At 42.9% G+C, this 14,452-nt stretch overlaps 1 protein-coding gene across 1 annotated transcript in view; it reads left to right on the plus strand.

Moving 5' to 3' along the window:
* LOC138547938 (cytochrome P450 4B1-like) overlaps positions 1 to 14,452 on the plus strand; it is a 183,133-nt gene that overhangs the window by 39,218 nt on the left and 129,463 nt on the right. The window contains exons 3-4 of the mRNA XM_069642246.1: positions 4,896 to 4,940; positions 13,689 to 13,816. Coding sequence (XP_069498347.1) covers positions 4,896 to 4,940; positions 13,689 to 13,816 — 173 coding nt within the window. The remainder of the gene's footprint in view (positions 1 to 4,895; positions 4,941 to 13,688; positions 13,817 to 14,452) is intronic.

Below are 14,452 nucleotides of genomic sequence, written 5' to 3' on the forward strand. Positions count from 1 at the left end.
TAAAGCCTCCATCTGTCATGTTTACTGAGTGTTGTATGGGTGCTGGCGTTTGACTGTTCATTACAGTCGGGGTGTTTAAGCACCATGTGAGGTGCATGTTGTTATTCACTGTTGGTTTCAGTCGGGGTGTTTAAGGACCATGTGAGGCGCATGATGTTATTGACTGTTAGTAACAGTCAGGGAGTGCGTTGGTGTTGACGGTTGTGTACAGTTTTGGGTGTTGTTGTTTTTTTGGGGTATTGTAAGGTGGGAGTGGAGTTGAAGTAGCATTTTCACTGTAGCATGTATAGCATTTTCACTGTAGCATGTTCAGGTATAGCTCGCCCTGCGTCATGTTCACTCTCAGAGTGGGGTTTGCCTTGGTTTAGTGTAGTCTCGTGGTTGTGTTACTATCTTTCCAGGAGCTCTTTATTTCCTAGTGTTTTCTGTGTTTTGTGGGTGCTCATTGGTAGAGACCCCATTTCTTCTGCTTGGGTATGCATCGGTTGGAAATTATGTTTGATGTTCTTAATTAGACTTCATGCTGGCCACACGTGGATTGTTTGAGAGGTCAGCTTGGTTTAAGTAGTGGGTCCATCCCTTTTTGTGATCATTAAGGAGGGAGAGGTGTTGTAGTTGGCTCATGGGTGCTGTGTGCGGAATGTCGTGATGTCACTTGGAGTGTTGGTGGGTGACTGTGTCTGCAGGTTCTAGGACTGGAAGTTTGATCTTTAAGATGACTGGTGTGGTTGTGCCAATGTCTGTGTCCTCATATCGTTCCAACAGTCTTGGAATAAACCTACCTACCACTCCCCTCATATCTCCCACGTAGTATGTGGCAGGAAGAACCCCAGATCTTTTCAGTCTCCTATCCAGGTCCTCTCGGGTTCAGTCCTTGAGTCAGCACAGCAGTCTTTGGATTACTTCTTCCTCCAGCTGGACTCCAGGATACAAGCTTAAGATGACTTCAGCTTCTGCTTCAGGTTTGTTTATTTGTTTGTTTAATTTATTTGTAGAGCGCTCCAGACCCGTGGGTAGAATGGCACGTTAAGGATACGGTTACAGTCATGAAATATGCATTAACATTTACAAGGTACATCAATTTACAAAGAAAGATTTACATAATACGACAATTTACATATAATACAGGTGTGGTTGCGGCTGTTAGATATTGGAGATGAGGGTAAAAGCTACTCTTTGTTCAGTAGCCAGCCAATAGCCAGTTTCCTAAAGATCGGGAAGGACTCAGTGGTTTTAATTTCTTGTTTCAGCTTGTGACAAGGAGGTGAATGTGAGATCCCCTATTATACAAAGAACTCCCCATTCACTCGGGATGAGCCAGGCTCAGCCAGGCAATTATGCACAAGTACATTCATGCAGGCAGCACTCAATCAGACTGACAGGCATTCAGGACATTCACCCAAAACCAGACACTCACAACACCAGATGTGGATTGGGGGCAACTCCCCAGCCTTTCAGAGTACTACACTGCATTCATTCCAGTTTCAGTCAGGGCAGGTTTCGGCATTGTGTCACACAACCAAAACCAGACACCCACAACACAGAATGCATATTGAGGCCATACTCCATTTATGCAGACTCCACCTCAAGGGTGTACCCATAACAAGCAGTCCCTGGGAAGGTTCCAGCCAGTCTGGCAAGGGGCAGCCCCAGAGCCATATATGATCCTTCCACCCAACAGCCATTCAGGGGAAGGGAACAGAGCAAGGCCTTTGCAGGACTTTGAGAAACAAGGGGGAAAGGCAAAGGCAACCAACAGACCACCAGTGGCGATCTTGCCTTTGTGTAGGATTCTATTGATTCCTATGGCAGGGCCTGGGTATCCCAAAAATGGAAGATACCCAGAGCCACTCTCAAGTCAGCATGTAGCTGCCACAAGCCCCTAAGGGTAACCCATGGGTATTGTTCACCAAAAGATAAAAATAAAGAGCTGCACTGCCAGGGGTCCAAACTGGACTCCTGTGCAGAAAAACACACAGAAAACACCAACAGAAAAGTGGTTGGACAAGGACGAGGAGGCCCTGTCCTTCCAAAAGCATTTCCAGCATCACAATGTACACGTTGATAATATGATTAAGAAAATTGGTTGGACAGAAGAAAATATAAGAGTGATATGCAGATACTGTGCTTCTCCACCTGGTGTAGATTTCTTTGTGGGTAATTTAATGAGTAATCCGAATCAGGTAGTTGATCAGATTAAACAATTAACAGAGAGATTTGTGCCAATTGGTACGAACCGTATGATAACACAGATGGGAAGGGGGAAACAGGTATTTGACTTGGAGATACGGAATGATAAAAGGAAATTGTGGCAGCCTCAATAGAATGGGTACTAGCTATGATGATAGCCAACAACAGATAAAGTGTGCAAAGAAACAGCATAGTAATTGGAGAAAGTGGTATCGGTTTGCAGCCAAGAATGCAGAATGGCAGGAAACTTTAATAGGTGGAAGGGTGGAAAGGATGGTGCTTTGATAAATCAGATAAATGAGGGGGTGTGGCTGAGTTTTTGGGAAATCAAATATGGCATGGATTCTGGTGAAGCAATGTGTTGTAAGGCGTTCTATAAGGAAAGGATGTGTATATCTAAGGAGGATGTCATGGAGTGTATTAATAAGATGAACACGTTGTGAGCTATGGGCCCTGATGGGCTCGTACTATTGTAATTAAAAGGGATACAGAGTTTTGGCGAGAGGTGCTTTTCCTTTTGTTTAAGCTGATTATTAGAACAGGTGTTCTGCCCGATTCTTAAAAGAGTGCAATATTGGTGTCTGTTTTAAAAATGGCAACAGGAGTGAACCCAGTAATTACCGTTTATTGGTATTATTGGACTATCCTGGAAAGATGTTTGGTGATTGTATATTGAGAGAATTGAAAAAATGTATTAAGGATAATGAAACTGATATCTGTGCGAGATACGGTACACAAGTCATGTTATTGAGCATGCTAATAGAGGAATCGAGGATGGAAAATAAGCCACCGCTGTATGCCCTATTAATTGATTTTCGATCGGATTTTGATACGGTAAAGAGGGGTAAACTATTGAAAAAGTTCATGGCCAGAGGTATTCCTGAGCATTTATTATATTTTACAGACACTAGAATAAGAGTGAAGATGGACAGCTATGGTAGATTCTCTAAGGACTTAAAGTTAGTAATGGGAGTAAAGCAGGGGTGTGTGTTAGGACTAGCTCTCTTGAATGAGCACCTCAATGCCCCTGGGCTCTAGCGCGCTTTACAAATTCAAATAAATGAAATAAAAAATATATGGCCGATCTGGCTGACACTGTGGAAGATGCTAGTTGTCCCCCAAAGATAGGGGCAACTCAAATAGCTTGGCTTGCATATGCTGACGTTATTCTGGTGTTTGATCATACATACGTTGACATAAGGAGATGTGCGGCCAAGCTTTGTGAGTTCGCCATGGATAACGATCTTCAAATTAACTGGGAAAAACCAAGTACATGAGATTTGGTAGGGAACACAAGAGTAGGTTAGTGATTAAGGTGGAGTTAGAATGTGTACGAGTACCTACCGACAGTTGTGGATAAGAGCATTTATAGAGAATTAGTTGCTAGTAAGCAAGCGAAATGTATGACCCTCATACCTGCAATTAAAAAATTGGCTTGCAATGCAACAGGCTATAGTTTAGTAGGAGTCTGTTTTGCTTATAAACAGTGTCTTACTACCATGCTATCATATGGTTTAGAGCTCAATTTTGCAAATCATGATAGTTGGTTAAAAAAGCAGGAAGGTTTAATATGGAGAAGAATTGTAGAACTCCTGCAGGGAATTCTTGTGGAAGCAGTCAGCTTTGCGACTGACCTCTATATCGACCACTGTGGTTGTGTACTGTATATACAGATATTTCTGAGTACTTCCTGCCCTCTGTTACAACTTTTGGGTGATGCTATGGAAAGCAACTGTAGTAATGTACTAGGTAAATTTAAAAAAGGCTGTGAAGAATATTTTGATTTGATAGGTTGGAATCCGAAGCTGGACCTTGGTTACCCTGTGGTGTACGAGAATTTAACGAAGCTTCTTGGTATGGGGCTGGAGTAAATCACATGCACAACTAGCTAGTTTAAAGACATATCAGGATGCTTTACACAACTATGAGCTCATCTTAAATTGCATTTTATGCATTAGGTTACAGAATGTATATAATACCGTATGAGACTCTGATATTATCCTATCTATTTATTTGTTATATCATCTGCTTTTTCTTTTCATTGGTTCAAGTATATATATTGTAAGAGTCTTATATGCTTATTGTTCTCAATAAAAAAATGTAAATAAAAGACCTTTCAGGAATTTGGGGATTATATAGGAGAGTCCTGACCTCAGCCAGGTACTTAGTTATTCATCCCTCTCCAGTGCAGCGGGGAATAAAAATGATGCTCCGATTTAATAAATTGCAAACTCTTGCTGCAACGGGTCACTGGCAGGGGCTGGAGAGGTCAGATGGTCGGCTTTGCAGAGATGATATTGATACCAACAGACGTATTGTAACCCAGTGCCCTGAATCGGGACATTTTGTTTAACTGTCCTGGGCAAGATGCCCAGAGTGTAATAGTCTATCACTTATGGTAGCGATCTCTAGGCTGTGGCTGTGTGTATCCCAAGTCTTAAATGCCAAAGAAATGATGACGATTTAGGTATCATTGTAACAAAACATATGCACATTTTTTTAAGTATGTTGCAGTATGTAGTGAGATATGTTTTAGATAATTATTCATTATATATTGTTGTATTTATGAAATGTAGTGTAAAAAGCTATTATTAACTGAAGCACACTTAATAATACATACAAATGTTGAAAGAAATGTCGTGATTATGCACACATGTTGTCAGTTTATATTTCAATTGCTGTTTTTTTGTGTTGATCTCTGCCAGATCCCAAGGGCACAGTGATCTACAAGTTTGTGGTTCCGTGGATCGGTATGTATGCACGTGATACCTAACTTAAATGTGACATCTATCTTTGCAATATGAAGGAAATGGTACATTGTGTCTAGTGCACATACCTGTTCTTTTGAAATACCGCATGAGCCTGCACAGTACATCAGTTCCTTAGGTTTGCTGCTGCTCATCTCTATTGTGGATGTCACTAAGCACTCACAAGCCTCCTTATTTATTTATTTATTTTGTGCCAGAGCCCACAGGTAGCATGGAGCATACATTTAGACAAGGACAACACAAGTTTGACAGGAGATTTGACAGAATCATTGACTATCCTTGGAATCTGCTGGGATTCTCTATAGATTGATGCATTTAGTGCCTTCCTAAAGATTAGATAGTTGCTACCAAGTCTGATTACTTTTGGTAATCCATTCCATATTTGGGTAGCTCTTACTGGAAAAGAACTGCCAAGCCTATTGGAACACTTAAAGGGAGGGCAAACAATTTGGCCAGCGGATTCAGATCCTTAGTCTGAGATAAAATCCCCGATCACTGGAGATCTTACTTCTGAATGTATATGGCTACCGAATGGTGCCTTGAAACTGGGGGTTGCTGCCTGCCGGCAGTGGCGTATCCAGACTTTTGACAGGAGTGGCCCAAGTGGGGCACTGACTTATGCAGGGGTGGCATGAAGTTTGAGCGCACGCACACATAATGATCCTAGCTTAGGATAATGAGGTGGCACCTGGGGTGGCCAGTCAGGTTCCAGGCGTAGCACGTGCCACCCCAGTCCAATCCCTGCACACACCACTGCTGACCAGCGCAGTTTAGCATCTGAATTGAACATGAGAGAATCTGCTGCTGAAAAGGTACTGGTTGGACACAGAGTAGCGTGGCGATAGACTAGGACAAACTGAGCAGGGCTGTGGGAGACAGTACGTTGGGCAAATGCCACAGTCCAGGATAAGTACAAAGACTGGGCAGAAAGTCAGAGGGGCAGGGAAATGCCACAAGTGTGTATGGCCATCAGACTGTCGGAAGCGGCTGAATCTGTGCCATTTTCAGTGCGGCTTTACGGTGACGTTGCGGAAGGTTCTTTGCTCAAACAGGAACAGGAAGATCAGAGAGAGAGAGAGAGAGTGGTGTAGAGCTGCTCACTGTCGCAGGTGCAGGCGAGCGTTTCTTCCTGGTCAGCGATTTGCGACCTGCGGTGTGGAGGCTGAGGCCGAGGTCGAGCGGTGGTTTCGTGTGGCCCAGGTGGGCGGCCTGAAGCGGTAATCCCCCAAGTGGACCGGAGTGAGCCCCGAGAGAGTTTGGGTGGTCAAGAGAGTTAGGGGGGAGTAAGTGAGGTCAGAGAAACCTGAAGCTGACCCGCTGATCAGGTACTGTCATTATCATTAGCACTCGATTTGTGGGGGCCGTGTGCCGGGCGCCAGATCGGAGTGGGAGACTGTGGGAGACTGTAGTGCTGGGTCTCTTTGATCCCGCCAATCGGCCATCATATGTGTAGAACTGCGTGCAGCATTTCGCTGGCATTGTGCATTGTGCTGGGTGCCTGTGGAAACTGTGTTTCTTTGATCCCGCTAATTAGGCTCTGCTCTAGAAGAGCTGTGAACGAGTGTGTGCCGAGCGATTATTCAAAAGTAGCAGATCGCAGAGTTGTGCTGGTTCAGTCTATAGCAATTGCGATTGCTGGCATTATCTGTTAGTTTCTTTAAATTTTGTGTTAAGGAAAAAGAAGGGATAACAGTTGAAATATGAACAAATGCGGATTGGTGCTTAAACCAGTAGCTGGGAACACTAAGTGCAATCCTAACCCAAGGAAAGTGGGCAAGGGTGTTTGTCTTGGGGTTTAATTTTGCTTTTGTCCCTACTTCCTCCTCACAGCCCACCCCCCATACCATCAGCCAGCTATTTCCTCCACATTGCTTACCCCCTAAACCAGCAGCCAACTACTAGGTAGTGGTAAAGCTTGGAGCCAGGGTTTGCTGATTGGGGCTGGTCAGTTGCTTGAGGTGTGACTAGCGTCACAGGCTCCACAAGTGACTACAATTGCAGTTAAAATAAACTCCTTAAATACACTATTTTGCCTTATATAGCAGAGTGTGCAGTGGTTAATCTATGACAATGATGAAACTCCGTAGTAACCCATTGATGGATGATCTCAGCACCGGAGCAGGCTGGAATCACTCCTGTATCTGGAGCAGTCAAGTCTGAAGCCTTAAACAGCGAACCTGAAAAGGGCCTGGTGGAAAATAGTGGTGGTTCAGTAGAATATCCCACGATACAGGTCATTCAAGCCCAAGTGCACTCAAAGGCTCCTATCAGGTTGGAATGGAGTTTCATACGCCGGGGTCAAGATCTGGCCAAATTGAAGGAAAGGTATTGTCCACGCATGGAAGCGTGGTCTGGAATACACACTAACAACTAAAAAAATTCAGAAAAAAATTGACAGTCACTTTGGGAACAAAAGAAGTACAAGTGTCAATGATGTAGACACACTTATAATCGACCAAGAACTTATAGCGCAGCAAACTGTGAATGACACGGGAAAGGTGGATGCACATGAGATTTCTTACACCATTGAATCCGCGTTTCAAGATGAAAGAGAGTCTGGCCAGGTTGACGAGGGATCTCGGATCAAAGATGTAATATGCACTCTATCTTCTGGCGACAACTCTAGAGATGAATCAGAGGAGTGTTCAGTAGCTCCAGAGTCCTCATCGCCACTGAATATCACACAAGCGAGAGACAATAATAACTTTGCAGCCCTTAATTTTGTGCAGCCCTTCATTTTGTTCTTAACTCAATGGTTTCTGTTTTTTGAAGTTTTAAGGACAGAGGTCCAGGGGCAAGCAGGGTTCCTCCTAAAATTGACAAGGGAGGTGGCAAACTTGGATTCAAACTTGGTAGGGTGCAATAACATCATCAATTCCTCCTTGGCACCGTTGGCAAATTGGAATTGGTAAAACAGGGAATGGATATCTCTGCAATCCAACATTCATTGGTGTCAAAAAAAGAGGAGGAAGGGAACATTTCACTCCTGGTCAAAGATCTCTTGACAAAACTCATCCAATTGTGAGTGGGACACAAGAGGAAACAAGAGAAGATCAAGAGGAGAGAAATTCCTCTATACTCAATGATACTCCCCTGTCCGAATCTGTCTTAGAAGAATTATTGCAGATGGATAACGCAGTTGATGCGTCCCTAGAGACTATGGATCAAGCACCAAATTAGGAGGAAGATAGTCCTCAAATAACCCAAGAGGGGAAAAATCAGCAATGTAAAGAGACAGGGCAGTGTTTATCCGAAAATAAAAGAGATAAAGGAAAAGAGAGGCCAGAAGGAAGAGGAAAAGCAAAGGGGCGGTGTGCTTTCAGGAGCGAGGGAAGAAAACCAAAAATCAAGGAAACCAAAACAATCTCCTTCCTGAAATCACTTCCCAAAACAAAGGCAGTCCATCCAATAGATGGGAGTGAAGTCGTTGATCCTGTTTTGGCTCCCAATAGAGCCGTTTCAATAGATAGTTATAAGGAAGAGGCCCCCTCTCGCAAAGATAAGAAACCCGACGAGTTGGAAGTCACCACCCAGGAAGAAATCAGGGTGATTACTGTAAGCATGGGGCTACAAACGGACTGGAAGGAAGCGGTGGAGGAGCCATCGGGCCTCATTTTTTGTCAGGACAGTAATAATAAGAAAATCCCAGTGGCTCCCATCTTCTTATTAAATAAACAACTTGCAGCATCGAAACCGATTGATGTAAATAGCAAAGCACAGGCAGTGGCTATCCCTTATGGAAGGACAGCTCCCATCCACAGCCAGGTCAACCAAAAATATATAGCACTGGCAAAAGTGTGATGGTTGAAGAAGTGAAAATAGGGCCAGGGAAACATTGCTCCCTGAATATGGATCATAATGGAATGGGGAAAGCCAGAGAAGAGATTAAAAGAAGTGATGTTACAGAGGAGGCTTCAGAAGAGGATTTGCACCAATTTATTCAGGGGGCAGCCATCGAGGCAGAAACTTCAGTTTTTGCGATTCCAAAGCTCTGGCTTTCTCTGGTCTCGAATAAAAAAGCAACTAAGTCACTATGTAGAAGTACCATTGTGTTTTTTCTTAAGAAAGTGTGGAGTCTGTATTTGATCAAATCTGAAGACTTCGAATACATTTGCTTTCCCGAAATCCAAAATGCATATCTGGTAGAAGTTGGCTTGACCTCAAGAGAATGTAAAGAGGCCATAAAAGGAGCAGCAAAGGAGCTAGAAGGTCTGGGAATACAAGTGTTAAATATCTGCCCGACAGATTTGGAGAAGACAAAACAGAACACGCCCAATTGGACCGCAAGAGCAACAGAATGGTCTGTAGCATTACAGGAAGGCCATCCCATGGCCACAAGGGTCATGGATAATGGTCTGACTAGAGACAATTTGCCTATATCATTACTTCCAGAAATTATGTCCCAGTTTCTCCTCAAGCTGGGGGTAGGGACCCAGCACCTTTAGCCAAAAAGAGTTTAAAGTTATCTGTTGGAACACGCGGGGTCCCAATACATTCACATCACAAAAAATGAGGGGGCTCCTATTCAATTTGGGGGACATTTTAATGTTACAAGAAACTTGGTTAGTGAACCCCATTGAAATTGAGGGTTTTAGAGTGATCTCCCAGGGTGCCACACAAAAAGTGAAAAGGAGGGCAGCTTGTAGAAATCAGAAACTCCATACTGAAAGACTCTATCTCAATCTTAGAAAATGAAGGCGGGATCCAAATTTGTAAGGTCTCATTGAAATGTCAGGTCATTATGTCTGATATGATTTTTATGAATGTGTATTGGAATCCCGCGCGATCAAGTCAAGATGCTTTTTTTAGGGAGCTGGCTGATTCAATGGAGAAAATTAAGCTCCTCTATGGGGGCGCGCAAATCATATTGGGGGGTGATTTAAATTCATATTTTTTGTGCCCAACAAAGGAGGGGGAGGTTTCACTAGGAAAGAAACCCTCAGGGAGAGGTAGAGCTTGGGTTGAGTTTCTGGTAGGTTGGGGGCTGAAAATGGGGAACGGTTCTCTTCCGGGGGACATCCCAGCCATCCCAGCCATTCGACAAGATCACAAGGGTAAATCAGTTCAATTATTGACTATTTCTTTTTGTCTTTCAACCTTTTTTCCCAGAATGTCTCAATGATTGTAGATAAAAGGGGGGGAGGCGACCACTCTAGGTTGGCCCTGACTTTTTCAGAGACTTTCTTTGAAGAGCAATGTAGGCATGGACAGCTGGTTGACAGTAGGAAAGGGAGAATACGTCTCCAAAAATATAAGAGGGATGGGGAGAGTCTGAATAAGTGCCTCACTGAAACTCCTGACTTCATACTAAGGCGTAACTGCACTCTGGCCAATTTTACTAAATTTATCTGGTCCACCTGCCCGCCGAGTGTGGAAGGAGGTGGGAAAATGCAAGTGCGTCGTCACGCTTTTGATGAAGCCACGATGGTGATGAAAAAAGATCGAACCAAGAAAAAAGTTGAAATTGGGTTTGAATGAACAGTGAAATAAATCTCAAGCACTTTGTCAGTTGTACAAACAATGGTTGGTGGGGAGGAAGGCCATGAGTCTCCAGCATGACAGTGAACTAATGCTAAAATTGGTGGCAAACAGGAATTCTGGTCACTTTTGGAAGGTGATAAATTCATTTCAGGGTTGTTCAAAAAGCTCACTTTGCAACTTGGTCCCCGAAAAGGTTTGGGTGGATTATCTCGCTCTCGCGTTTGGCATATGCAAAAGTCCCACTTCCGTAGTTTCGGAGAGTGTGAAATGGGAACTACCGCTAGACACACAGAGTTTGGAGGAAATGATTAAGAAGAGCTTGTCCTCCAAAGCAGCTGGTCCAAATGGGATCACGTATTTAGTGTTAAAAGAGAATCCAACTATATGGGCCTAATTGTTAGTCTGGTTATATGTGGAAATGTTGCTAAAGAAAGTTTTTCCTCCTACCTACCTAAGTCGGCCATAATAATTCCACTTTTCAAAGGGGGGATCGCATGCCACCAATCAATTATCGTCCAATCGCCCTTTTAGATCTAGAGGGAAAGCTTTTTATGAAGATCCTCTTGGGTGAGGTGGAGAAATGGGTAAAAGAACATAAGATCCTCTCTAAGTACCAGACTGGCTTTCATAAGGGCCTCTCAACAGCTTTAAACGGGGTCGCACTCAGTGTCATGTCAGAGAAGTCGGGTAATCCTGGAGGAAATCTGTTGTATGGGGCCTCGGTGGACTTCTCTAGAGCTTTTGATCAGGTGGACAGGTGTAGACTGTGGGCAAAGTTAAGCGTGGGGCATTCCTGAGGGGTTGCTTGCCATGCTGATCGAGTTCCACAAAGACAATACCATAAGAATTCGACTTGATGAGGAAGGAAATCTGCCTGAGTCTATCAAAGTGCAAAAGGGGGTTCGGCAGGGTTGTTTGGGTGGCCCGCTGTTTTTCAAATTATATTTGGCAGACACGGGGGACTGCTTGAAGCCATGTGCGTTGGCCAGTCCAGTGATCGGTAAATCAAGGGTTCACTGGCTGGCATACGCGGATGACGTGGTTCTTCTAGATTGCTCTCCTGTGGGACTCTAGAGATTACTTTATGGACTGGACAGTTACGCTAGGGAGAATGGTTTAGCACTCAACCCAAAAAAATCCAAAATTATGGTGTTTAGACAAAGTCGTCAAAAAATTCCTTACAGTCATTGGGAGATAGGAGGTCAGCAAATTGAGAGAGTAGAAGAGCTGTTATATCTGGGCTTCAAAATATATGTGTCTCCTGCGATTTGCAAGGTGGAAAAGGATCTGCAAAATAAAACTCTGTCAATACTGGCCCAGATGAAAACAGTTCTAGTAAAATATTGTAAATTCTCTATACTGCCACTGATTCGATTCTACAAAGCAAAAGTTATACCAGTTATACTTTATGGGCTTGAAACCAAACCCCTCCTGTGGCATGCAGACTGGCAGAAATGGGAGGGTATGGAAGAAAGTTCTCAATCTTCCCATAAGTATCTCAATGAGTCTCCTCAGATTCGAACTAGGGTTAAGTTCCTTAAAAATCATTGCAGAATGGAAGCTGATGTCACTCTTTAGGCTTATCTCAGCTGCACAGGAGAATATTTTATACAGGGACATTAGAGAGCATTCTGAGAGGGGCGGTTCGGAGAGACTGACAAAATTGGAAGAATGGGCCAATGATGAATTATCAAAGGCAAGTACAGATTTGGATACTCTGCTACATAATCCCTGCAAGGCCAAAAAAAGCTGGCAGAAATGGATTGGATCACTACAATTGACTCGATGCAGGCTAAAACAAGATCCAATCAATTCATAGTAGAAGAAAAAAATCTGGGCTTCGTTCCAAGCTATTTGGTTAAATTTCCAGACTGGAAAATAAGGAACGATTTCCTCAGAATCCGATTAAATTAAGCAAGAACTGGTGAAGTCTTGGCACAAAGAGGTCAAGGGGCTCTGGCCTTAAAGCTGTGTGAAAGTTGTTAGAACCCGAAAGCCCAAACTTCGAAACATCTCCTAAAGGACTGTCAAGGAACCGGTAAAGTTAAATCTCAACTGTTTACAAGATTTGGTTTTTGAGTGCTGACTTCATACCAGAAAGCTTTGGGATCGTTTACTGGTGTCCATAATCCTTTAACAGTCGCAGTTGTGCAGGTGCTTGCCAGCTGCAATATTGTTGATTAACTACTCTCTCTACATGCCTAAATGTTACGTAGGTCTTTCTTTTTTTCTTTCCTTCTTTAAAAAATCTGAAATCACTGTTTAGGTTTGTTGCTTATAGAGTTAGAGTAATGTCATAGTGATCATAACAGTGTTTAGGATAAATGGAAATTTTTATAGGTAAGGATTCTCTCTTTAATTTTAAATATTGCTTTATAACGAATGGTTTTATATGTGATAACTAGTGGTATGTTTGCAATGTGTTGTTTGGTGGTAATATGCCGTATTTCCTTTTTTTCTTCTTCTGGTTTTGCTGATTTTTCTGAATCGTCCTTCTATTTTTTGTTTGTTTAAAGAAAGTATTTAGTTGTGATTCGTTTTTGTAAAAGATTGTTTCAACCAAACACAATTGAAAAAAATAAAAGTATGGCCATCAGGCTGGCCTGAGCAAGAACACTGTGATGGTTATGCAAAGCGCGAGAAACTGTGTTAAAGGCTGGGTTAATAATTTGTTATTTACATAGCGCTTTGGCCACAGGGATGCACATAGAACATATTTACATACAATTATTACCCAACAAAGGGTGATACTATTTATCAACTACGGAAGGATGAAAGGCTGATTTGGCCGTGCCTTGATATGAACCTGGGACCTGCTGATCACACAGATTGCAGCACTAATTTCTCAACCCACTGAGCTATCTTGCCAGCATTAGGGTTAATGATGTTTCGCTCTGGTGAGAAAATGTGACTTAATCGGTGGCAGAAATCCCAAAGTAGCCTCACCTACATTGTGTTACCGGATTAGACTTCCGGATCACCACCCATAGTAATGTTGGTTCCCTCCATTCCCTGGATAAGCCTGAGCCCCCAGTGCCACATGCCATTTGCCACTGTTGTGCCACATGCCCACACTCTCATGAAATGTATGAAAATAAGTCTAATAGCTCATATACAATGGGTTAACAACTAAAGATTGTATGCATTTATATTGGTTTTGTTGTTGTTAATGATGTTCTTAACTTGTTTCATATCTTTTTAGTAGACTCAACCACATCTGACAGCTTGCTTTTGGCTTCTGTCCTTTAGGAAAAGGATTGCTAATCCTCTCCGGGCCAAAGTGGTTCCAGCATCGTCGATTGATTACACCGGCATTCCATTACGATGTGTTAAAACCTTACGTGAAATTGATTTCAAAGTCAAGCAAAATTATGTTGGTAAGAATTCTTATTCCTTTTCTCACCAGTGGAAAATTGGCTGTAATTTTCATAATGTATGTTCTTCAATTGAGTATTGCCACATCCATATATTGGCATACTATATATGGTAGACATTACCATGTTTTTGGACAATTCCTGCTATTTTCCAACTCCCCACATTTTAAAAAAGAAATCGGAACATTTGGCTCTGTTCCATGCTGCTTCTTGCATGGAAGGGCATCCATTTTGATTTCAACCAGATTTAAGCATGTCTGAAGAAGAGCGACAGAACATCCCAAGCACAGACAAGTCCATTGTACTTCGGAGGACAGCTCAGGGGAAACGTGATCGCCTTGGAAGCAAGACGAAGTGGAGCAACCCAGGTTCGATCCCCGGGTCCATGCTTATAAACCTCTGGGTACTAAGTATGTTATAAATAACCAATTACAATTACTACTGAGTGAGATACAATGTGGCTAGATCAGACATTCTATTGTAATGACATTTTTTAGTAATGGACAGAGAGCTAGTTATTGGCCGGGGCTGTTGTAAGTGATGTTCTAACCATGTTTATCGACTTATCTACCTTCCTTTTGACGGGTGCAGAGATTTAAGCTAACACTCTATGCAAACACTTACCCTTTGCTTTCCATG

The sequence above is a fragment of the Ambystoma mexicanum genome, chromosome 1q (assembly GCF_040938575.1).
Source record: "Ambystoma mexicanum isolate Mex_15411 chromosome 1q, UKY_AmexF1_1, whole genome shotgun sequence".
Lineage (NCBI taxonomy): Eukaryota > Metazoa > Chordata > Amphibia > Caudata > Ambystomatidae > Ambystoma > Ambystoma mexicanum.